Raw genomic sequence first — 17,881 nt, forward strand, 5'->3', positions numbered from 1 at the left:
CTCGCCCTCGATTATACCATAGATTCAGATTTCATCATTACCCAGCCAATAACCTTTGAACGGTCTGCAGTAACCTCAGATTGTTGTATCCTCTGCCACAAAACCTTTAACCTTTTCACCCCCCTTGTTCAGTAAACACACCTCCATTATCCACTTGATATTTCACACCCAACTACTGCCTAACCCATCAAAACAAATCCCCACTGCTCCAAGCCTACCCTCTGATCACCAATGACGTCTTTGCTTCCTACAATCTCTCCCTTTAACCTCTGAGCCTTTAACTGCTCCTGAGAACCTGAGCACATCCCCTTTAACCACTTACCGACACCCGGGTCTATGAAGGATCCCAGCACCTCACTGATCCTGGCACATGATGCCCAGTCTCTGGAGCATCTCCCTCTCCTCTCTGCATAGCTTTGGTCCTGGGGCACCTTAAGAGCGTATGGTGCCGCCATACCACCACACAGAGCTGCTAGGCAAGGCCTTGTGTACTGCACATGGAATGGACTGACCTTTCCATTCGTCTTCATCCAGGGTTTGGTCCTTGTATGATCTCCTTTTTTCACCATCATTATTTAAATGGTAAAAAAAATTCAAGTGAATGGCAGGTCTTGCACGTAACAGAGACATGCTAATTCCTAATAAAATGAAAATCCCCACCCTCCATTTATTTAGAAACTCTAGGGAAAGCCGAACTGTCTTAGAGCAGCTGTGTGATGTCCCAAGGATCACCCGGTCTCAGGAGGTGGCTTTTACTGTAGCGTTCACACATACCGGCGACTTAGCATTCACTTTTGTGGCAGCAATGTGTGAAAACTGGGTTTGTACAAGGCAATTTATTTGCGATATTCAACAGAACTTGTCTATCACTTTGCTTTGCTTTTGACCTTCTTGTCTCTGAATCATTTAAATTAGGCTGTGGGTGTAATATTTTATCTACATATAGTTTGGAGTGTGGTTTTTAGGCTCAGAGTGTAAAGAACCATGAAAAGATTTGCAATGGAACAGAAAAATACCGAATTGCATGCAAATCTCCGATTAACTGAACACTCACTGCCTTATGCGTGGGCTTCACAGCGGCTTCTAGCAACTATGGAACTGAACTGTCACAGATCTTCCCTATCCATCAGCTCCGTGATTGGCCCTCTACCTCTTGTGCTGTAACATCAGACTCCTCCCACAAGTGACACCAAAGGCAACCAACCCCCTTCCTCGTGCGCACAGCCAGTAGTCATCCTGGCTATTCAACGTCACTCGCTTCCCCAGCCATAGGCCCACACCTGCCCCACCCCTCATGTCTGCACCATGGAAGGAAGGACCTCCTTCCACAATCTGCTCAGCACCTGGGAAAGACAACTGCTGCCCTCCCTGGACTTGCCTACTCACCTGCAGTGCCACCCTTCTCCCACGTGGCACACATTGCTCCCCAGGACGGCTCGACAGCTATTTCTATGCCTGCACATCCCTCGAGACCACATCTGCTTGGTCCCATGCCTGCTCACGCCCACCATAACATCTCGCGGCTTCTTTCCAGCCCGGCTCATTCAATCGCTTCACCCCAGCCTGTTCCTAGTCATTCTTGCTGACCCATTTTTATTTAGAAACTTGGAATATGCTATTATTTTTTCAAAAAGACACAATATAAAAAAACAGTAAATATGAGACAGCACTGATGAGGTATACAAAGGTAGACCTGTGACTGGTGTGCATATGATGGTATTACTCCAGAGGAACTGGGGAACCTAGACAAAATAATTTGCGTTGCCAGTGCAGAAAGGGGCACAGCACAAGGTTACCTGACACACCAACATCTTAAGTTCAAGTTCAAGTTCATGGATTTATATAGCGCGCTACTCACCCAAAGGGTCTCAAGGCGCTTGGGGAAGGGGGTTCAATTTTTGTCGAATAGCCAGGTTTTAAGTTCTTTTCTGAAGGAGATGTGGTTGTGAGAGAGGCGGAGGTGAGTGGGGAGTGAGTTCCAGGTCTTGGCCGCCAGGAAGGAGAAGGATCTGCCACCCATGGTGGATTTTCGGATGCGTGGGACTGCGGCGAGGGCTAGATTGGACGATCTTAGTTGACGGGTGGGTGTGTAGGACAGTCGTGTGTTGAGGCATTCGGGTCCTAGTTTGTAGAGGGCTTTGTATGCGTGGGTGAGAAGACGGAATGTAATTCTCTTGTTGACGGGAAGCCAGTGGAGTTCTTTTAGGTGTCCGGTGATGTGATCTTGGCGAGGGATGTCCAATATGAGTCTAGCTGATGCGTTTTGGATGCGTTGGAGTTTTTTCTGTAATTTTGCTGTGATTCCGGCGTATAGTGTGTTACCATAATCCAGTCGGCTCGTGACCAGTGCGTGGGTGACAGTCTTTCTTGTTTCGAGGGGGATCCAGTGGAAGATCTTTTTGAGAATACGAAGTACGTTGAAGCAGGAGGATGAGACTGCGTTGACTTGTCTGGACATCGAGAGAGAGGAGTCTAGGATGAAGCCCAGGTTGCGTGCGTGGTCTGTGGGTGTGGGTGCTGTGCCCAGAGCGGAAGGCCACCAAGAGTCGTCCCAGGCTGAGGGGGAAGATCCTAGGATGAGCACCTCCGTTTTGTCTGAGTTGAGTTTTAGGCGGCTATGTTTCATCCATTCGGCTACTTCTTTCATGCCTTCGTGAAGATTGGTTTTGGCGGTGTTAGGGTCTTTGGTGAGGGAAAGGATTAACTGGGTGTCGTCGGCGTAGGAGATGATGTTAAGGTTGTGTTGGCGCGCGATGGAGGCGAGTGGACTCATGTAAACGTTGAAGAGGGTGGGACTGAGTGATGATCCTTGTGGTACTCCACAGATGACTTCAGTGGCCTCCGAGTTAAATGGGGGAAGTCGGACTTTTTGAGTTCTCCCGGCGAGGAATGAGATGATCCAGTCCAAGGCTTTTCCTTGTATGCCGATGTTGCTGAGGCGTTGTATAAGGGTGCTGTGGCAGACTGTGTCGAAAGCGGCGGAGAGGTCGAGTAGAATGAGGGCCGCTGTTTCTCCGTTATCCAGTAGTGTTCAGATGTCGTCTGTTGCTGCGATGAGGGCGATCTCGGTGCTGTGTTTGGCTCGAAATCCGGATTGAGAGGGATCGAGGGAGTTGTTGGATTCAAGGAAGGCGGCGAGCTGGCTGTTGACGGCTTTCTCAATGACTTTGGCGGGGAGGGGGAGGAGGGATATGGGTCGGTAGTTTTTAAGTTCAGAGGGGTCTGCTGTGGGTTTCTTCAAGAGGGCGCTGAGTTCGGCGTGTTTCCAGCTTTCTGGGAAGGTGGCTGAGTTGAACGAGCAGTTGATTACATCACGGAGATGGGGTGCGATGATGGAGTCAGCTTTGTTGAAAATGTAGTGGGGGCAAGGGTCGGTTGGCGAGCCAGAGTGGATGGAGTTCATTAGGCGGATGGTGTCTTCGGTGGTGATTGTTTTCCAGGCGCTGAGGTAGTTAGTCGACGGTGTAGGGTCTGAGGGGGGTGGGGAGGGTTGTTCGCAAGGAGTGTTGTCGAAGCTGTTGTGAATGTCGGCAATTTTGTTGTAGAAGAAGGAGGATAACGCGTCGCAGAGGTCTTGGGAGGGAGTGATGTCGTTGGATGCTGTGGCGGGGTTGGTGAATTCTTTGACGATGTTGAAAAGTTCCTTGCTATTGTGGGTGTTGTTATCGAGACGATCCTTGAATGCTGATTTCTTGGTGGATCGGATCAGTTGGTGGTGTTTGCGGGTGGCTGCCTTGAGGGTGGCCATGTTGTCGTTGGTTGGGTTTTTTCTCCATGTTTTCTCTAGGGTGCGGCATAGCTTCTTGGATTTTTTAAGGTTCTCATTGAACCAGGGAGCCTTTTTGCTGCTTGAGTTGATCTGGTGCCTTTTCAGGGGTGCTAATTCGTCGGCGCTGTGGGTGATCCATTGCTTGAATTGGTTGGCCGCTTCGTTTGGGTCCAAAGAGAGGGTGGGAGTGTTTTGGTTGAGTGATGTGAGGAGTTGGTCGGAGGTGATTTTGTTCCAGTTTCTCCGAGGAATGGGTTGTGGGCGGTTGTGGGTCAAGGTGGTTTTGTAGCTGAAGTGAACACAGCTGTGGTCCGTCCAATGGAGAGCTGTGGTGCGGTCGAAGGAAATGTGCTTGCTGGAGGTGAAGATAGGGTCGAGCGTGTGTCCTGCTACATGGGTGGGGGTGTCAACAAGTTGTTCGAGTCCGAGATTGGCCATGTTGTCCAGAAGGGAGTTGGTGTTGCTGTCGTGTTTGTTTTCAAGGTGGAAGTTGAGGTCTCCTAATAGAATGTAGTTCTCGGTGGCGAGGGCATGTGGGGTGATGAAGTCAGTGATGTCATTGCTGAATTGAGTGCGGGTTCCTGGGGGCCTGTAGATGAGGGTGCCTCTAAGTGTGGTCCTAGGGTCGGTGTGGATCTGGAAGTGGAGATGTTCGGCGGTTGCAAGATTATCGTCGAAGCTGGTCGTGATTTTGATGGTGTTCCTATGGATGATGGCGATGCCTCCTCCTGTTTGGTTGGTGCGGTCTTTTCGGATGATCTTGTAAGCGTCCGGTATGGCTATAGCGATGTCGGGTGCTGATGACATGTGCATCCAAGTTTCTGTGAGGAAGGCGATGTCCGGTGACGTAGTGTCGAGTAGGTCCCAGAGTTCAGTTGCGTGTCTGTGGACTGAGCGGGTGTTCAGCAGGATGCATTTCAGTTGGTTAGCGTCGGAGCTATGTTTGGAGGAAGTGTATTTGGTGAGGGTCTCGGAGCAGGTGAACTTGCAGGTGAGACAGGCGAATGGGCCGTGGGTACGTCCTGGGGTGGCTTCGCAGCATTGTGGAGTGCGCCCGGGGTTGAGGGCGAGGAGAGTCACGGTATCGTATGTGAGTATAGTGGACCGGGTACTGCGGGGGCCAGGGGGTCTGGCGCTGGCCGCGGTCCAGGCGCGGACGGGCGTAGACGGGCTTACCTTTGGCGCGCAAGGGGCGCGATCGCTGCGCGTGAACGCTGCGCGCAAAAGTATCTGTCATATGTGGATAGTGGAAGGGGAGGGGCGAGGGAGGAGCAGCTGGGAGGCGGGTGCGTGGAGGATATCCGGCCAGGGGGGCACGACAACAACAACAGAAATGGCTGCAAGATAAACACCGGAGCAGCGTGGGGATACAGACGATCTAACCACAACTGAGCAAGTAAAAATTCAAAATCGCGCTCTATGTCAGTCTAGCGCTACAATTGCAATTAACTTGGCAATAGCGAGTAAAACAGCGCTACGATACCAGATGGAGGCTTCAGTGGGGCTGGGAGCAGCGTGAGGGAGCGTACGCTTCTGATGTGAGTCAGGGCGGTCACAGCTTGCAGAGGGGAGAGCGGCGCTTACAAAGCTTGTGGGAGGGAGGAGCAGCTGGGAGGCGGGTGCGTGGAGGATATCCGGCCAGGGGGGCACGACAACAACAACAGAAATGGCTGCAAGATAAACACCGGAGCTGCGTGGGGATACAGACGATCTAACCACAACTGAGCAAGTAAAAATTCAAAATCGCGCTCTATGTCAGTCTAGCGCTACAATTGCAATTAACTTGGCAATAGCGAGTAAAACAGCGCTACGATACCAGATGGAGGCTTCAGTGGGGCTGGGAGCAGCGTGAGGGAGCGTCCGCTTCTGATGTGAGTCAGGGCGGTTAAGGCATTTATAATAAAACAACTGCTGAGACACACCTACTATCACCCAGTACCACATCTGGTCACATGCCTACTATATCTGTGCATCATCCTAGCTAACGCCTGCTATGCCATTCTGAAAAACATCTGATGATCAGTTGTTTCCCCAACCTGGCCTTATCACATCATCATTCTGTCCCACTCCTGCACACCCCCTGGACTGACATCTGCTTACTGGGCTGATCTGTTCCTGCTGGCTCATTCAATGCTCACTACAATGAATAACGTCATCTCACTACTATGTCCTATGCCTATTCCCTGATATTTTTTTTACTGATACATTCTCACTCACCACCCCAACCCACATCTGATCCCACCTGCTACATGCTGGGTTTGAACGCCACTCTAGCCCACAGATGCCAAGTCTGATCGACGCCCTGATCGAATCACCCGTCCATGGCTTCTTTGTTAACTACCCTCGCATCTCCCTTATCACCCCTTGCCTCACATCTGCTTTCTTACCGTTTCCCATTCCTCATCATCACAGAAGACTAATACACTGAAGCTCTCCACGCTGGCCCATAGTTGCTTCCCCATAGGTCTAGACCGGTTCTGGCAATGCTTGCCTGCAGCCGATGCCCCACCCCAGCTCACCAATCAGGCTCCTTGCAGTTTCACCACACAGCAACACACCTTGAAAATGGCAGCGTCCTCATGATGGCGAAAGTCCTGCTTGCCCCCGTGCTTCCAGGGAATACGGAAACAGGTATGGTCCGGGTCATCCCAGGTCAGACCAGGGTACTTCCCACTGTCCACTTGTTCAATCATCCATTGCTTGAGCTTCCTCGTGGATCGGACGAAGTTGGCAGCCATCCTAAGGAATATAAGACAATCAACTTAGTGTTCAATAGAATTTGCAGGTTTCAAATATTGTTAGTGCTGAGATATCACACTCTGAGGTGGGAGAGGGCCTTAGACACCATTACTACCTTCTATCCTACTTCGTCCTAATACTTAAGATATTGATGTCGGTCCAGACATACACCCTGCAGCTAAAACACAATTTTAAGGCTTTCCTGCACACAAAGAGGACTCTACAATAGCCATTTCGGTTTTTGTCTGCCTTCAGACAAATGCTCTACTGCAATACCCAAGGTGGTATTCCGGTAAAGAGGGCTGAAACTCTTCCCTCTGTCCTGCTTAGCTGGCTTAGTAGACCCATCTGGCGTCTTACATTCGGAATAGGTGTCTAGCGCTGTTCGCGAAGAGAAATAATAATAATAATAATAATAATCCACATTTGTAAAGCGCACAATCACCCGTAAGGGTCTCTAGGCGCTGGGGGCCGTCGGGAAGATTAAGCGAGCTATTGCCCAGAGTCACATGGTGCTGGGCTGACCTGCCGCCGGCGCTGGGGATCGAACCATGATCCCCAGATTCCAGCATCAGTCGCCCTGGCCGCGGCGCCACACCTCGCACTGCTGTGATTCGGGCTACGTGCAAATGGAACTCTCTCGGTCGGCCATCTTAGACTGGAAGTGGCCACATTGGTTTTACAAAAAAAGGCTACAGATTGGTAACCATGGTTTTATTGACTGCACACCTTAATGTGTCTGAAGTAAGTGTGCCATTGGTTTGATCGGTACAGGCTAATCAGACACCTGATGCCCACAGGTGCCCTGGATTTGGATAATTCAGATGACAATGGTGTGGGGTGTGTTGGTCGCACACCATGCACAGACTGGCAGTAGGCACACAGGTTACCACGGTGTTGAGAGTCTGTGAGGGATTCTGAGAAAATAAACAGTATTTGGCCGTTCCTACTGGTTTATTGTTCTTTAGTCCACAAAAACAGCCAGAGGACTATTTCAACGCATTTTTGAGCTCGTTGTCGAAGGTTTGAAATGGACTGTAACTTCAGGTTACCGTTATATGCATATCGAGTTTCCGTTGTTAAGAATGATTCTTGTGAGATAGTATTTGTGGTAGGTGCAGCAGGCGCAGACACCTTGCTTCCTGTTGTTGAGGCGCAGCATTTTGCGCTCTGAACATTAATGTCACAAATCATTCTAATCAGGTCCGTCTAGAGACTAAAGTCCTCTGTACAACATGGAAAATACGTGCAGCACCGCTGCTCTCTTTGTTTATTTCCTGGCCTGCCCAATGTTTTTCCTTCAGCGCGTTTGACGTTCTGCACGTTCCCCGGACGTGCGTCACGTTTTGACTTTACTATTCTTCAGCAGAGCTTGTTGACAGTGGGTTACTCAATGTGTACCTCCAACCGCCCGGAGATGTGGTTACTGCCACACATCTTACACTATGTGGGGGATTGTGTTGGTGCTCATTGCAATGTTGTTCAAGTTTTTATTTTTTTATTTTTCAATTTTATATAGCTCGAACTCGAAACGAATGGATTTTGTTTGGAGCGTTTTACTCGAGCACCAATTACATTACACATTCATTTTTTATAGGCATGGGGAGATTATGTGATTTGCCCAGAATCACAGGATGTTGGGCCAATGCAGAGGCTGGAACCCGGTTCCCCAGTTCCAATGTCAGCAGCTCTGACAGTTGGGTTCAGTTCAAGTGCACAGGCCTTCTTACCCGACCCCCCCCCCCCACCCGCGGGGAGACTGCCAACTGTGCCTCCATGTTAAAGAGAGGGGTTGGCCTAACGGCTAAGGCGCTCGACCTCGGACCTGGGGAACTTGGTTCGAGTCTCGGTAACGACGCCAAAACCCCCCTGTGATTCTGGGCAAATCACTTAATCTCCCCGTGCCTAAAAAAAAATGAAAGTGTGTCCTCATGTAACGTAACTGGTGCTATGTAAAGCGCTCTGATAACTGATTCGGTTCGGTTCAAGTTCGCGCTATATAAAACTCTCTAAAAAAAAAAAGGTACATCCAGTCCTCCATAGCTGGAGTGTCTTGCCTATTGTCAAGTGTTGGACTTGTGGGCAGCACGTCCTTTAGATGTGCGTGTTTCAGTGTGACCAAACATTCTCAACGAGTGAATGCTGAGGCCCATTTGAATTTGGTGTGCATGACTGTACCATATGGCGCTTCTCTGCCAGGGGGTTCTGGCATGTGCAGATGTCATGCAGGCCATGAAATCTGCACACCTCCTGCTCATGACCCTTCTGCAAAACCAGTCTTGCCTGTTGGGTGGAGGGAGGTTGCCATTCATTCCCTTTGGGTCTTCTTCGCTATGGTAAAACCCACTCCTCTACCTCTTCCTTTGTTGCCGGCTGTCGAACAGAGTTAGTATAATTTTCTTGGTATCTGCACACATACACCCCTTGACCTGTTGTAAATGTAAATATAAATCCAGTACTTGTATAGCGCACGAATAACCCCCGAAGGGGTATCTCGGCGCTGGGGGCCGTTGGGAAGACTAAGCAAGCTATTGCCCAGAGTCGCATGGTGCTGGGCAGACCCCTGCCGCCGGAGCCGGGGATCGAACCGTGATCCCCAGCGTCCAGCGTCAGTTGCCCTGGCCGTGGCGCCACACCCCTCCCTGTCTAGCCTTAGACTCCTTACTCTAGAAGCCCCCGAAAAGCACTAGGGAAGATGCACCCCTCACTGGGAGAAGAACTTGAATTTTGGATAAATCATAGTGCCAATATCGGCAACACACCCAACCCGCAAACACAGCAATACCATAATAAAGAAGAAACAAGAAACATTGGTTGTTGGAAAAAACATTGCTGCAGGTTTACTTTGCATAAGAAATATGCCAACATGGTGGGTCAACTTAAGGGCGATCCAAGGGCAGGCAGCCCCTCTGCTACCTGCCCACCTGATGAGCCAAATTGCACCATGGCCTAACCAATCGTGGAAACAATTTTGGGGGACTACCCCATACATCTTGTGGACCACCAGTCCACCCATTTACTCATGCGCCTTGAGGGGGGGGGAGCGTATCCAGGCAAGTCCCCGGTTGCTCAGGTTTACAAGCGCCCAAAGGAGTAATGGGACGCGGTCATTCCTCCATAAGGACGGCGTGGAACCTCAGCGCAAAAGGATTGCCAGATGGGCGGGGGAGGTAAATATACCTGGCCCCGCCTACTCGGAGCGTCAGAAATAACGAAATGGAGTTCCGGACCCTGGAGGTCCAGACACTAGCCCGTCGGGTCTGTGTCTCATGTGGCACTAAGGTGGCCGCCCTCTTATGGGGGCCCCCTGCATGGGCCACGGGCAGCCTCAGAAGTTCAGTTGCCACAGGTATTGTTTTAGCACTCCCAAACTTAGATGAAAACTATCTCCCTCCCTCTCCAAGCTAGTAACTTTTACATGGTCTGAAACCCAGAAGACACTTTCCATGGACTTGCAGATCCTTTGCATGGAGTTACTCAACCTCAGCCTGTGGCTAGGCATAGATCCCTGGAGCCCCTTGCTGCTGTAACCTGTAGGAGATGCAGAGACGGAGTGTGGGGCCTGGAGCTGCCCGGACTGCCAGAGGCCCAGTTGATTAAAAACCTGCATGACGTATTAATCATGGAACTAGGAATGCCCGCATCCACTGACTCTTCAGGAGGTGAAGACTCAACAGAACTAACCAAATTAATTGCCAATACTGCTCCTATATCTTGGCTCGGATGGATTAGAGCAACACTCCGCAGCAAATAAAAGGGTTGAGGGGGGGATATGGCTGACAGAGAAAGAGACATTGGAGCTTGGGTTGATTTGACTTATTACATATAAGATACAATGTACACTCTTTTAGGTAATCTTGGCTTCCATAGAACCAAATTACCTTCAAGTTAAAGAGATGGGCCATGGCAGGTAAGCCTATGAAATGAGTGGAGTCCACCGAGTAAAAAATTATTCAGGACTTTCCTGAAGATTAAATGATTTTGGAGACGACAGATATGAATAGGGAAGTCATTGTAGAGTTTAGGGCCCAAATAACACAGTGACCTACCACCAGGGCTCAAAAAGTACATATAGGGGACATAAAATTATTATATATTTTTTTAATAAGCTACAGCGCAGGGCGAATTAAGATGTGTGCAAGGAGAAGCATTTGCCGAGACAGGAGAAGTAGTGCCGACAGAATATCTTGTGCTTAAGACAGTCTTAAAAACAACCCTTACTTCACCTGCAGCCAGCGAAGTGTTGAAGCAGGGTGTATTTTATCATATAGTACCCCAGGCCCACTCTGTCCACACCTGAGGTATGAGACCCTTATCCTTGCCCTGCCAGCCTAATTTGTAGGCCTTTTGATAAGTTGACCAGAGTTCTGCACCCAATATTCTAAACAGCAGGCTCTAGGCCTGTCTGACTAATATTCCCAGCCAGCTTCTCTCTGTGAGGCATACTACTCCAGACTGGATAGCGCCCACCTTTCCCGTGTGCGAAAAGTTCAGTGTCTCAAAGTTCAGTGTCTCTCTCTCTCTACCCTGTCTACATATAGCACACCACATCCTGGGTACGTCTGACCATGAGAACAGGGAATTTCCCACCACACAGACCAGGGTGATGGATGTGGCAACCAAGACATTGCTATATATTTTATTCCTTACATTACATTTTTGTTCCCACCACAAGATCATCAGACCAGGGAGATGGATGTGGCAACCAGGACATTGCTATATATTTTATTCCTAACATTACATTTTTTCTGCTTCCCCTATGCAACTTGAGACGAGTGCTTAGCCTTAGAACATAACCCTTGACCTAGTCCATGATCTGCATTTAGTAGGATAAGCGTGACACTTCTGATAAATGTGAAAACGAGTCAGCATCTGTGAGGTCTGCACAAATAACAGGAGTACATTTGTCCTTCACTGGGAACCAAACACCCAATTGTAGCACCTGACTCTCAGAGGGTAGCGTTGCAGAGCAGTCTGAGACTTCCTAAAGGGAGGTGGTGTGGGCTAGAATTCGCCATTTGCAGATACGCAAAAATAACACTCAATAATTGATTGTCCAGTCTGTACTTAGCTCTATAAAAGTAAGAGTACATTTACTAAACACACACACTACTCAATACTATGCACCAATTTACAAATATACATAAGCTGTTGGAATTACTTTGTGACATTGCATCACATCTCCATCCCTCCCGCAGGGGCGGTGGGGTCTAGTACCATCACTCCCATGTATGCACATCATCTTGCCCCAATGCAGTAAGTTGAACATAACCTGGAGCAAGGGCCCTGCGCGCTGGCACCATCCCAGTGGCGACCCCTCCCCAGTATATCAACAATCATTTAAATTAGGTAACACTGTCTTGGTGACACACAACCCTGACTGCGCATTTCCTAATGACCATGAAGTATGCACATCTACATCTTAAGGGCTAGCAGTCTGCGTTCTTCACCTAAGCGCAGCAGCAAGAATACATGTTTAAGCATCACTTCAGAATGATAGTACCCATCACATTTGGGTATCATTAGAATGCATTGCAATTACAGCCCCTAAAGGCATCACAGATGAAATGACAGGATTACGCATATACAGTCAGACACCCTGGCAGGAATGTCTGACAACATAACCCCACTTTGTTTAGGACATCACTTTTATCCTGTACTTCACATTAAACACGTGACCATCACTCCCCCTAAAAGAAATAACCATTAGTAAATGCAGTTCGGTGCAATTACACCTCTTCACCTCCAGGGGATGCCCTTCTCCAGACATCGCCAACGCAGCCCTTAACTCCATGATGCACTTCGCAATACACCCTCATCGATAGAACAAACGTTCCAGCCCAGAATTTGATAAATGCTGGCTAAGCCCTTGTGGGGTTATTCCTTTAACCTCCCCAGGACTCTTAGGGAGGGACGTCTCTTCGTGCTGGGGGGAGACTGCGCTTCTCCAGCAGCTCCCCCATCACCTTTCCATTCATGTGGAGGTGACCCCGTCCTCCTGGGGTCACCACAAGCAGAGAAGGCTGCTTTTTGCCCTTGCAGGTCAGTCCTGGCCTGCAAGGCATTATGGGAACTCTTGCATTTTGAAGTAGCGGCTCCCCCGCTGCATCTGGGGGAGCCCCGATCTCGCTGGTGGCTTTGCCGCATCCCGCTCGTAGGTGGGGGGCCGGGTCCCTCCCGGACCCCCAGGGGATTCATCGCTGCTTGGGGAGCCCACCCTGCCTGCTCCTGCAGGTGAGTGCTGCTCTCTCTTCAGGGAGGTCCGGTCCCACCCAGACCTCCCGCAAGGCCACCGTGCAGGCAAGTAGCCCGGGGAGGCAACCCCCGGCTGCTCTGGCCGGCTCCCAGCACGGACCGCACCTCCGTGGGCGGCCGCGGGAGCTGGCACATTCATTCTGGTCTGTCCACACCGGCGGGCAGGCACGGAGGTTCCAGCTGGTCCAGCGGACATCGGGGGAGTGCAACGGCACTCCTCCCGCCTCCCTCCAGCTTTGGGGCCCGGGGATGGACTCCCAGGCCCCCTCAGTGAGTTTGGGGCCCAGGGATGGGGTCCTGGGCCCCTCCTCCTCTCTTAGCGGTGAGTGTGCCTGCGCTCCCCGTCTTCACTTGTTCGCCGGGTGCCAGGGTGGCCTCCTGGCACCCCTGCCTCCCGCATCTTCACGGGGAGTGTGACGGCGCTCTTTGCCTTCGGGGTCCGGGGATGGGGTCCCGGGTCCCGCCCCTCTGAAGGGGAGCCCAACGGCGCTCCCCGGCTTAATTTTTGGGCGGGAGCCAGGGGGGCGCGATTGTGCTCCCCCGCCTCCATCTTCGGTGGGGGCCAGGGTGGTCTCCTGGCCCCTCTGAGGGGCACCTTCACGCTCCCCGGCTTCCCTTCCCCTTGGGGGCAGCCCCCGGGACCTGACCCACCACGGGGGGGATCTCTGAGACCGGTGGCGGAGCCCCACACACTTCGTTGTCGGTCTTCTTAGGGGTCAAAAGTCGCCTACGTTCCGTGGGCCATATCTCAGCCACTGGGGATCCGATCTGCCCCATGTTCGCGTCTTATTGCTCCTGGTGGCGCCCCTCGGCCACTGGGAGCACTCTCCTTTGCCCTCTGGGTCTCCGAGAGGGTGCATTTTGCAGGGAGCGGTCTTCACTGGCTCCCTGAGCCAGCCTTTTGCCTGGCTCTCCTCCTGGGTCTCTTTTTTCCCTGCGCAGAGGCCCCTGCTTCTGCGCACCGGTCCTGGGCTCTACTTCTGGCGCTTTTAGGGTCCTGGGGGGCAGTCAGGGGGTTCCTCCTTCCAACTGCCCATTGCCAGGCTCCAGCACGCCCGCCTCAGCAGACCACACCCCAGAGAAAGCTTCTCTTCCTGTGCAAGCACTTTTTAAAAGTTGAGTAGGGGGCTGACAGGAAGAAGCTTGTGGAAGAAAGGTTATCAATCCATCCAGCTGAGGTCAGCCCTCAGCCTGGTTCTGGTTATGACTGACTCAGAGAAATGTGACATTCCTGGATGACCTAAAAGCAGTACAAATATGACTTTGGACTCTGCAGAATACTCCTTTTCACATCCGCTACTGTGGACTTTAGTGCGTGTCTGGAATCTGTAGGCCTTATGAAAGTTAATCTAGCACATGAACTCCACATCCCCATAGGGGAATACTAAAGTGAAAAACAGTAACACGCACTGACTTTCCCTGGCATGTTCCTTCCCAGTCTATGAAGCCTATTCCATGTCACCACCCAATTCTGCACAAGTCCTGCCACACCCTTCATCTTGTAGCTGCTCCCGGACTGCACACACTAGGAATCTCCCCTGCGCAGCCCCTACACGTGTGCACATGCATGTACACGTGTCTGCATGTAACCAGCCCGGTGTCCCTTACTCCATCTGCTGCACAGTGGCCTGGTCAAGCCAGGGGGACACCAGTAAAATCCCCATGGAGTCTCTTACAGCTGGAGTTCACTGTGGGTGAGTCCCAACTTATGAGGCCCCCCAAAGTAAAAGCTCAACAATTAGGTGCTCAAAAAGCAAAAAATCTAGGCGGCCCATAGTGTTAGAACCACCTTCTAACAGGGACCCATGGTGTAATTGACGTAGGTACAATGGACATAGGTACAACGTAGGATGTAACAGGCAGGTGTGGGTGCTCCCCAAGAGCTCTTGTTTTTTTTGTTTTTTAAGATACAATTTAACTGGCCGATATATTTGCTCTATATGCTATCTTGTCTCTAAACTGGTGTTTTCTTATTTAGAATTTAATACTCATATTATAATTGCAAAGCAGTTTCTCTCATGTTTAAACGTATTTTCAGCATTTTAAACCAAATGTGTTTTGCATTCTGAGAACATTTCCCTTGATCTAAATTATGTTTTTCATTTTGCATCTACAAATGTTTCTTTGAGGTTTCAATCTACACACCTTATATTGCATTTTCTGAAGTGTCTCTCTTCTAACGATGTCAATGCTTTCTGAGTCCTATTGAAAGTCATATAAAAGTGCCTTCTGATAAGTGTGGCTCTCTGTGAATACGAGGTCACTATATTTTGTATTTTAATGCCTTTCTCTTGAAGCTGCGCCTTCTACATAAATTTGTTAAACCTATTGGCTTAGTTTCCATGACTCACACATTTGTTTCCTTCATTTTAGTTGAGCGTTCCTGCGCACCCCACCTCAAGTTAAGTTGCCCCTAACAACTCTCCCTCCAACAATGTTATTTGACCTGGTAATATGTGTTGGAACTTTATCAAGCGCACAATCTTTCTAAATGTGTTGTTTTGTTGAGGTTTCAGGAGTGCAGAGTTTCGAAAGTACTAAATAGAGACTTTTAACAGCTATAACTTGAGAACAAAGCGCTTCCTGTAGAAATGGAAGAATCTTTCCCAGCTAGTGAAGTGCCTGGAAGCAGGAGGTCTACACAGCACGGACATGCGCCTGAAGAGTGAGCGAGGCCGTTGCTTAGAAGGAATCCCAGCGACACCACCTTGACTTAGCACTGAGGGTCAAGGGCATCATGCCAGGGTCAAGGGCATCATGCCAGGGTCAAGGGCATCATGCCAGGGGTTTATGCGCCTCCCACCTTGCAGCAGCTGCTTCAGAACTATCAGTCTTCAAAGAGTTCAGGCCTGTCATCTGTTGGCTACCAGCCACACACACGCTCCAGTTACACGGGCACCCTGGTGCATGCTGGTCCAGGCAACTGTGCATCCGCCACGCACACGGGGTACTGTACTGCAGACAAATGACCCAATAAACTGAGCCAGAGGTTTCACGAGCATTGGAAAAGCACCGGTATCACTCAAGATCTCCAGGAGACAAAACACCAAATTTGTATGAAAGGAAATTGTGAAGAAAAAAAAGGTGGCAGAGTGAGAGTGGGCTAGCAGAAAGCAAGGAACCAGCAGTTCCCACCAGAAAAACCAGCAGGTGTGCCAGAAAAAAAGTCTTCCTCACTTCAGGCACAGCTCCTATCAAGGAAACATTTGTATCCTTGCTTTGACAAAAGTCATGCAGTCTGGGGTCCAAGTAGATCCAGAAACTTTACAGGAGCAGACGGCTGCAACGGTGACACCAGGCACACGCCAGTCAAGTGTCAGTGAGTCGAATCTCACTGTATGAATAAACCCCAACACCACTCATGTTTTATTATCAGAATGATTAAATAACCAAAATGGTGGTCTTTTTGGTAATTCTAACCAGAGACTAGTTGGTTAAGGCTAGCGATAATGTAATATCTCAAGACAATAGAAATCCTAGGTTGGTTAAGCTGTTCTCTTTCCACCTGGCCCTCGATGAACAGTTGTATACCCATTTAGTGAAGCAGTTGTGAGATTTAGGTCTGACAGCTCATGGAACCATATTTCAGTGAGAAAAGGCATATCTCCATTATTTATTGCCAGAAGGTTAAACATTTCCCTTGGAAGGATGGGATAAAACAAAAATTAAGCAGAGCATGTGACAAAAGGCCTGATGTGCTAAAAAGGTCTTGCAGTGGAAATGCTTGAAGGTCGGAAGCTTTTTGCAGTTGCAAAGTTTGTTATTCACTAATAGCTATGCAGCAGTGTCCTAAACTTACTTCGCAAAGCAACTTTCATGACGCGTTGCGATGTGCGGTTGGGAAGGAGTGTGAGAATTGCATCCACTTCCTATTTGCGATTTGGAATGTCACACATCAATATTTTAAACCATTGATCAGTTACCAACACACAACCTGGGTGGTAATTGACTTGCAAAGAGTAAGCTGTTCCTGTGGGACAGCTTCCCCTTTAACAATTGTGGCGTGTGGCATAGGGAGGAAGAGGATTAGAGGTGGGTCAGACAGTGGTCCAGGGAGCCACTGCATATTCTGCCCAGCATGTCTTCCCTAGGTATCAACATTTTCCCACTGCATTGATCAGAATTTTCAAAGTACAGTATGTCATCACCACAGACATGTTGCTAACGTCTAACATGATAACAGACAATCATTACAGCTCTAACTGAAAGCATCACAATAAGTCACTTGGATATAATACTCTCAGGGACTACAACTAGTCAGCGCTACCAGGCACCATAAACAATCGTTCCATCAAGCACTAGGCGCTGGGGACATTGTACATAAGTTAGACTTGCTCAAAGTTATTTGCATATATGCAGTAATGTTTCCAATATGTTCACGCCTTTCCGCAAATGTGGTGAATGGAATCCACTCGTTCCCAAAAATAATTTGTTTATTACATATGATAGCTGTGTATCAACCAGTCGTTAGCCCTTATCACTAGGGACTCTTCAACTTTCAGAATCAGTCTATAGATAATCTAGTCGCCATCAAGAAGTGTTTTATGCCGGACCATCACGGGTGTCAGCGTGTAAAAACCATCATTCGCTGTGTAACCACCAAATAGTAGCAGTAGTGTATCTAGATCAAGGGGATTCCTGTTTGAACGTCGAGCATTCGAGACCGCTTGCATATACTTCTTTGTGGTTTACACGCTTTTCATTTGTTTGTTTACATGCCCAGGACTGGTCATGTGCATTTTGGATTGCTGAGATCGGTACCAAGGAGGGAACTGGGAATCAGATGGAGTGTACTTCATAGAGGTAACGTGAAAAGACTTAGGTGGTAGCATTTATACATTTTTGTATATCACCAATACACCAGCATACGATGAACAATTTTAGAAGCAGACCTCAGACCGGACTCAGTAAGAGAGATTGTAGAACAGAACAGTAAGGGGGAAGACAGCAAAGATGTCAGTTGCAGTACAAATTACTTTAAATACACCCTGCCTGATGTAAATGACCAAGATGCACAAAGCTAACCCATATCTGCACTGCATAACGTGAGTGTAAATCGGAAATTATAATAAAGCCACACAAAGGTAAACAAAACACAGGACAAAAGAGCAAAACAAA

At 49.3% G+C, this 17,881-nt stretch overlaps 1 protein-coding gene across 1 annotated transcript in view; it reads right to left on the reverse strand.

The window, feature by feature from the left end:
• The window catches only part of LOC144755746 (interferon regulatory factor 9-like), a 191,324-nt gene that overhangs the window by 156,649 nt on the left and 16,794 nt on the right, over positions 1–17,881 (reverse strand). The window contains exon 2 of the mRNA XM_078644956.1: positions 6,328–6,508. Coding sequence (XP_078501082.1) covers positions 6,328–6,507 — 180 coding nt within the window. The 5' untranslated portion in view covers position 6,508. The remainder of the gene's footprint in view (positions 1–6,327; positions 6,509–17,881) is intronic.

The sequence above is a fragment of the Lissotriton helveticus genome, chromosome 5_1 (genome assembly GCF_964261635.1).
Source record: "Lissotriton helveticus chromosome 5_1, aLisHel1.1, whole genome shotgun sequence".
In the NCBI taxonomy this organism is placed as follows: domain Eukaryota; kingdom Metazoa; phylum Chordata; class Amphibia; order Caudata; family Salamandridae; genus Lissotriton; species Lissotriton helveticus.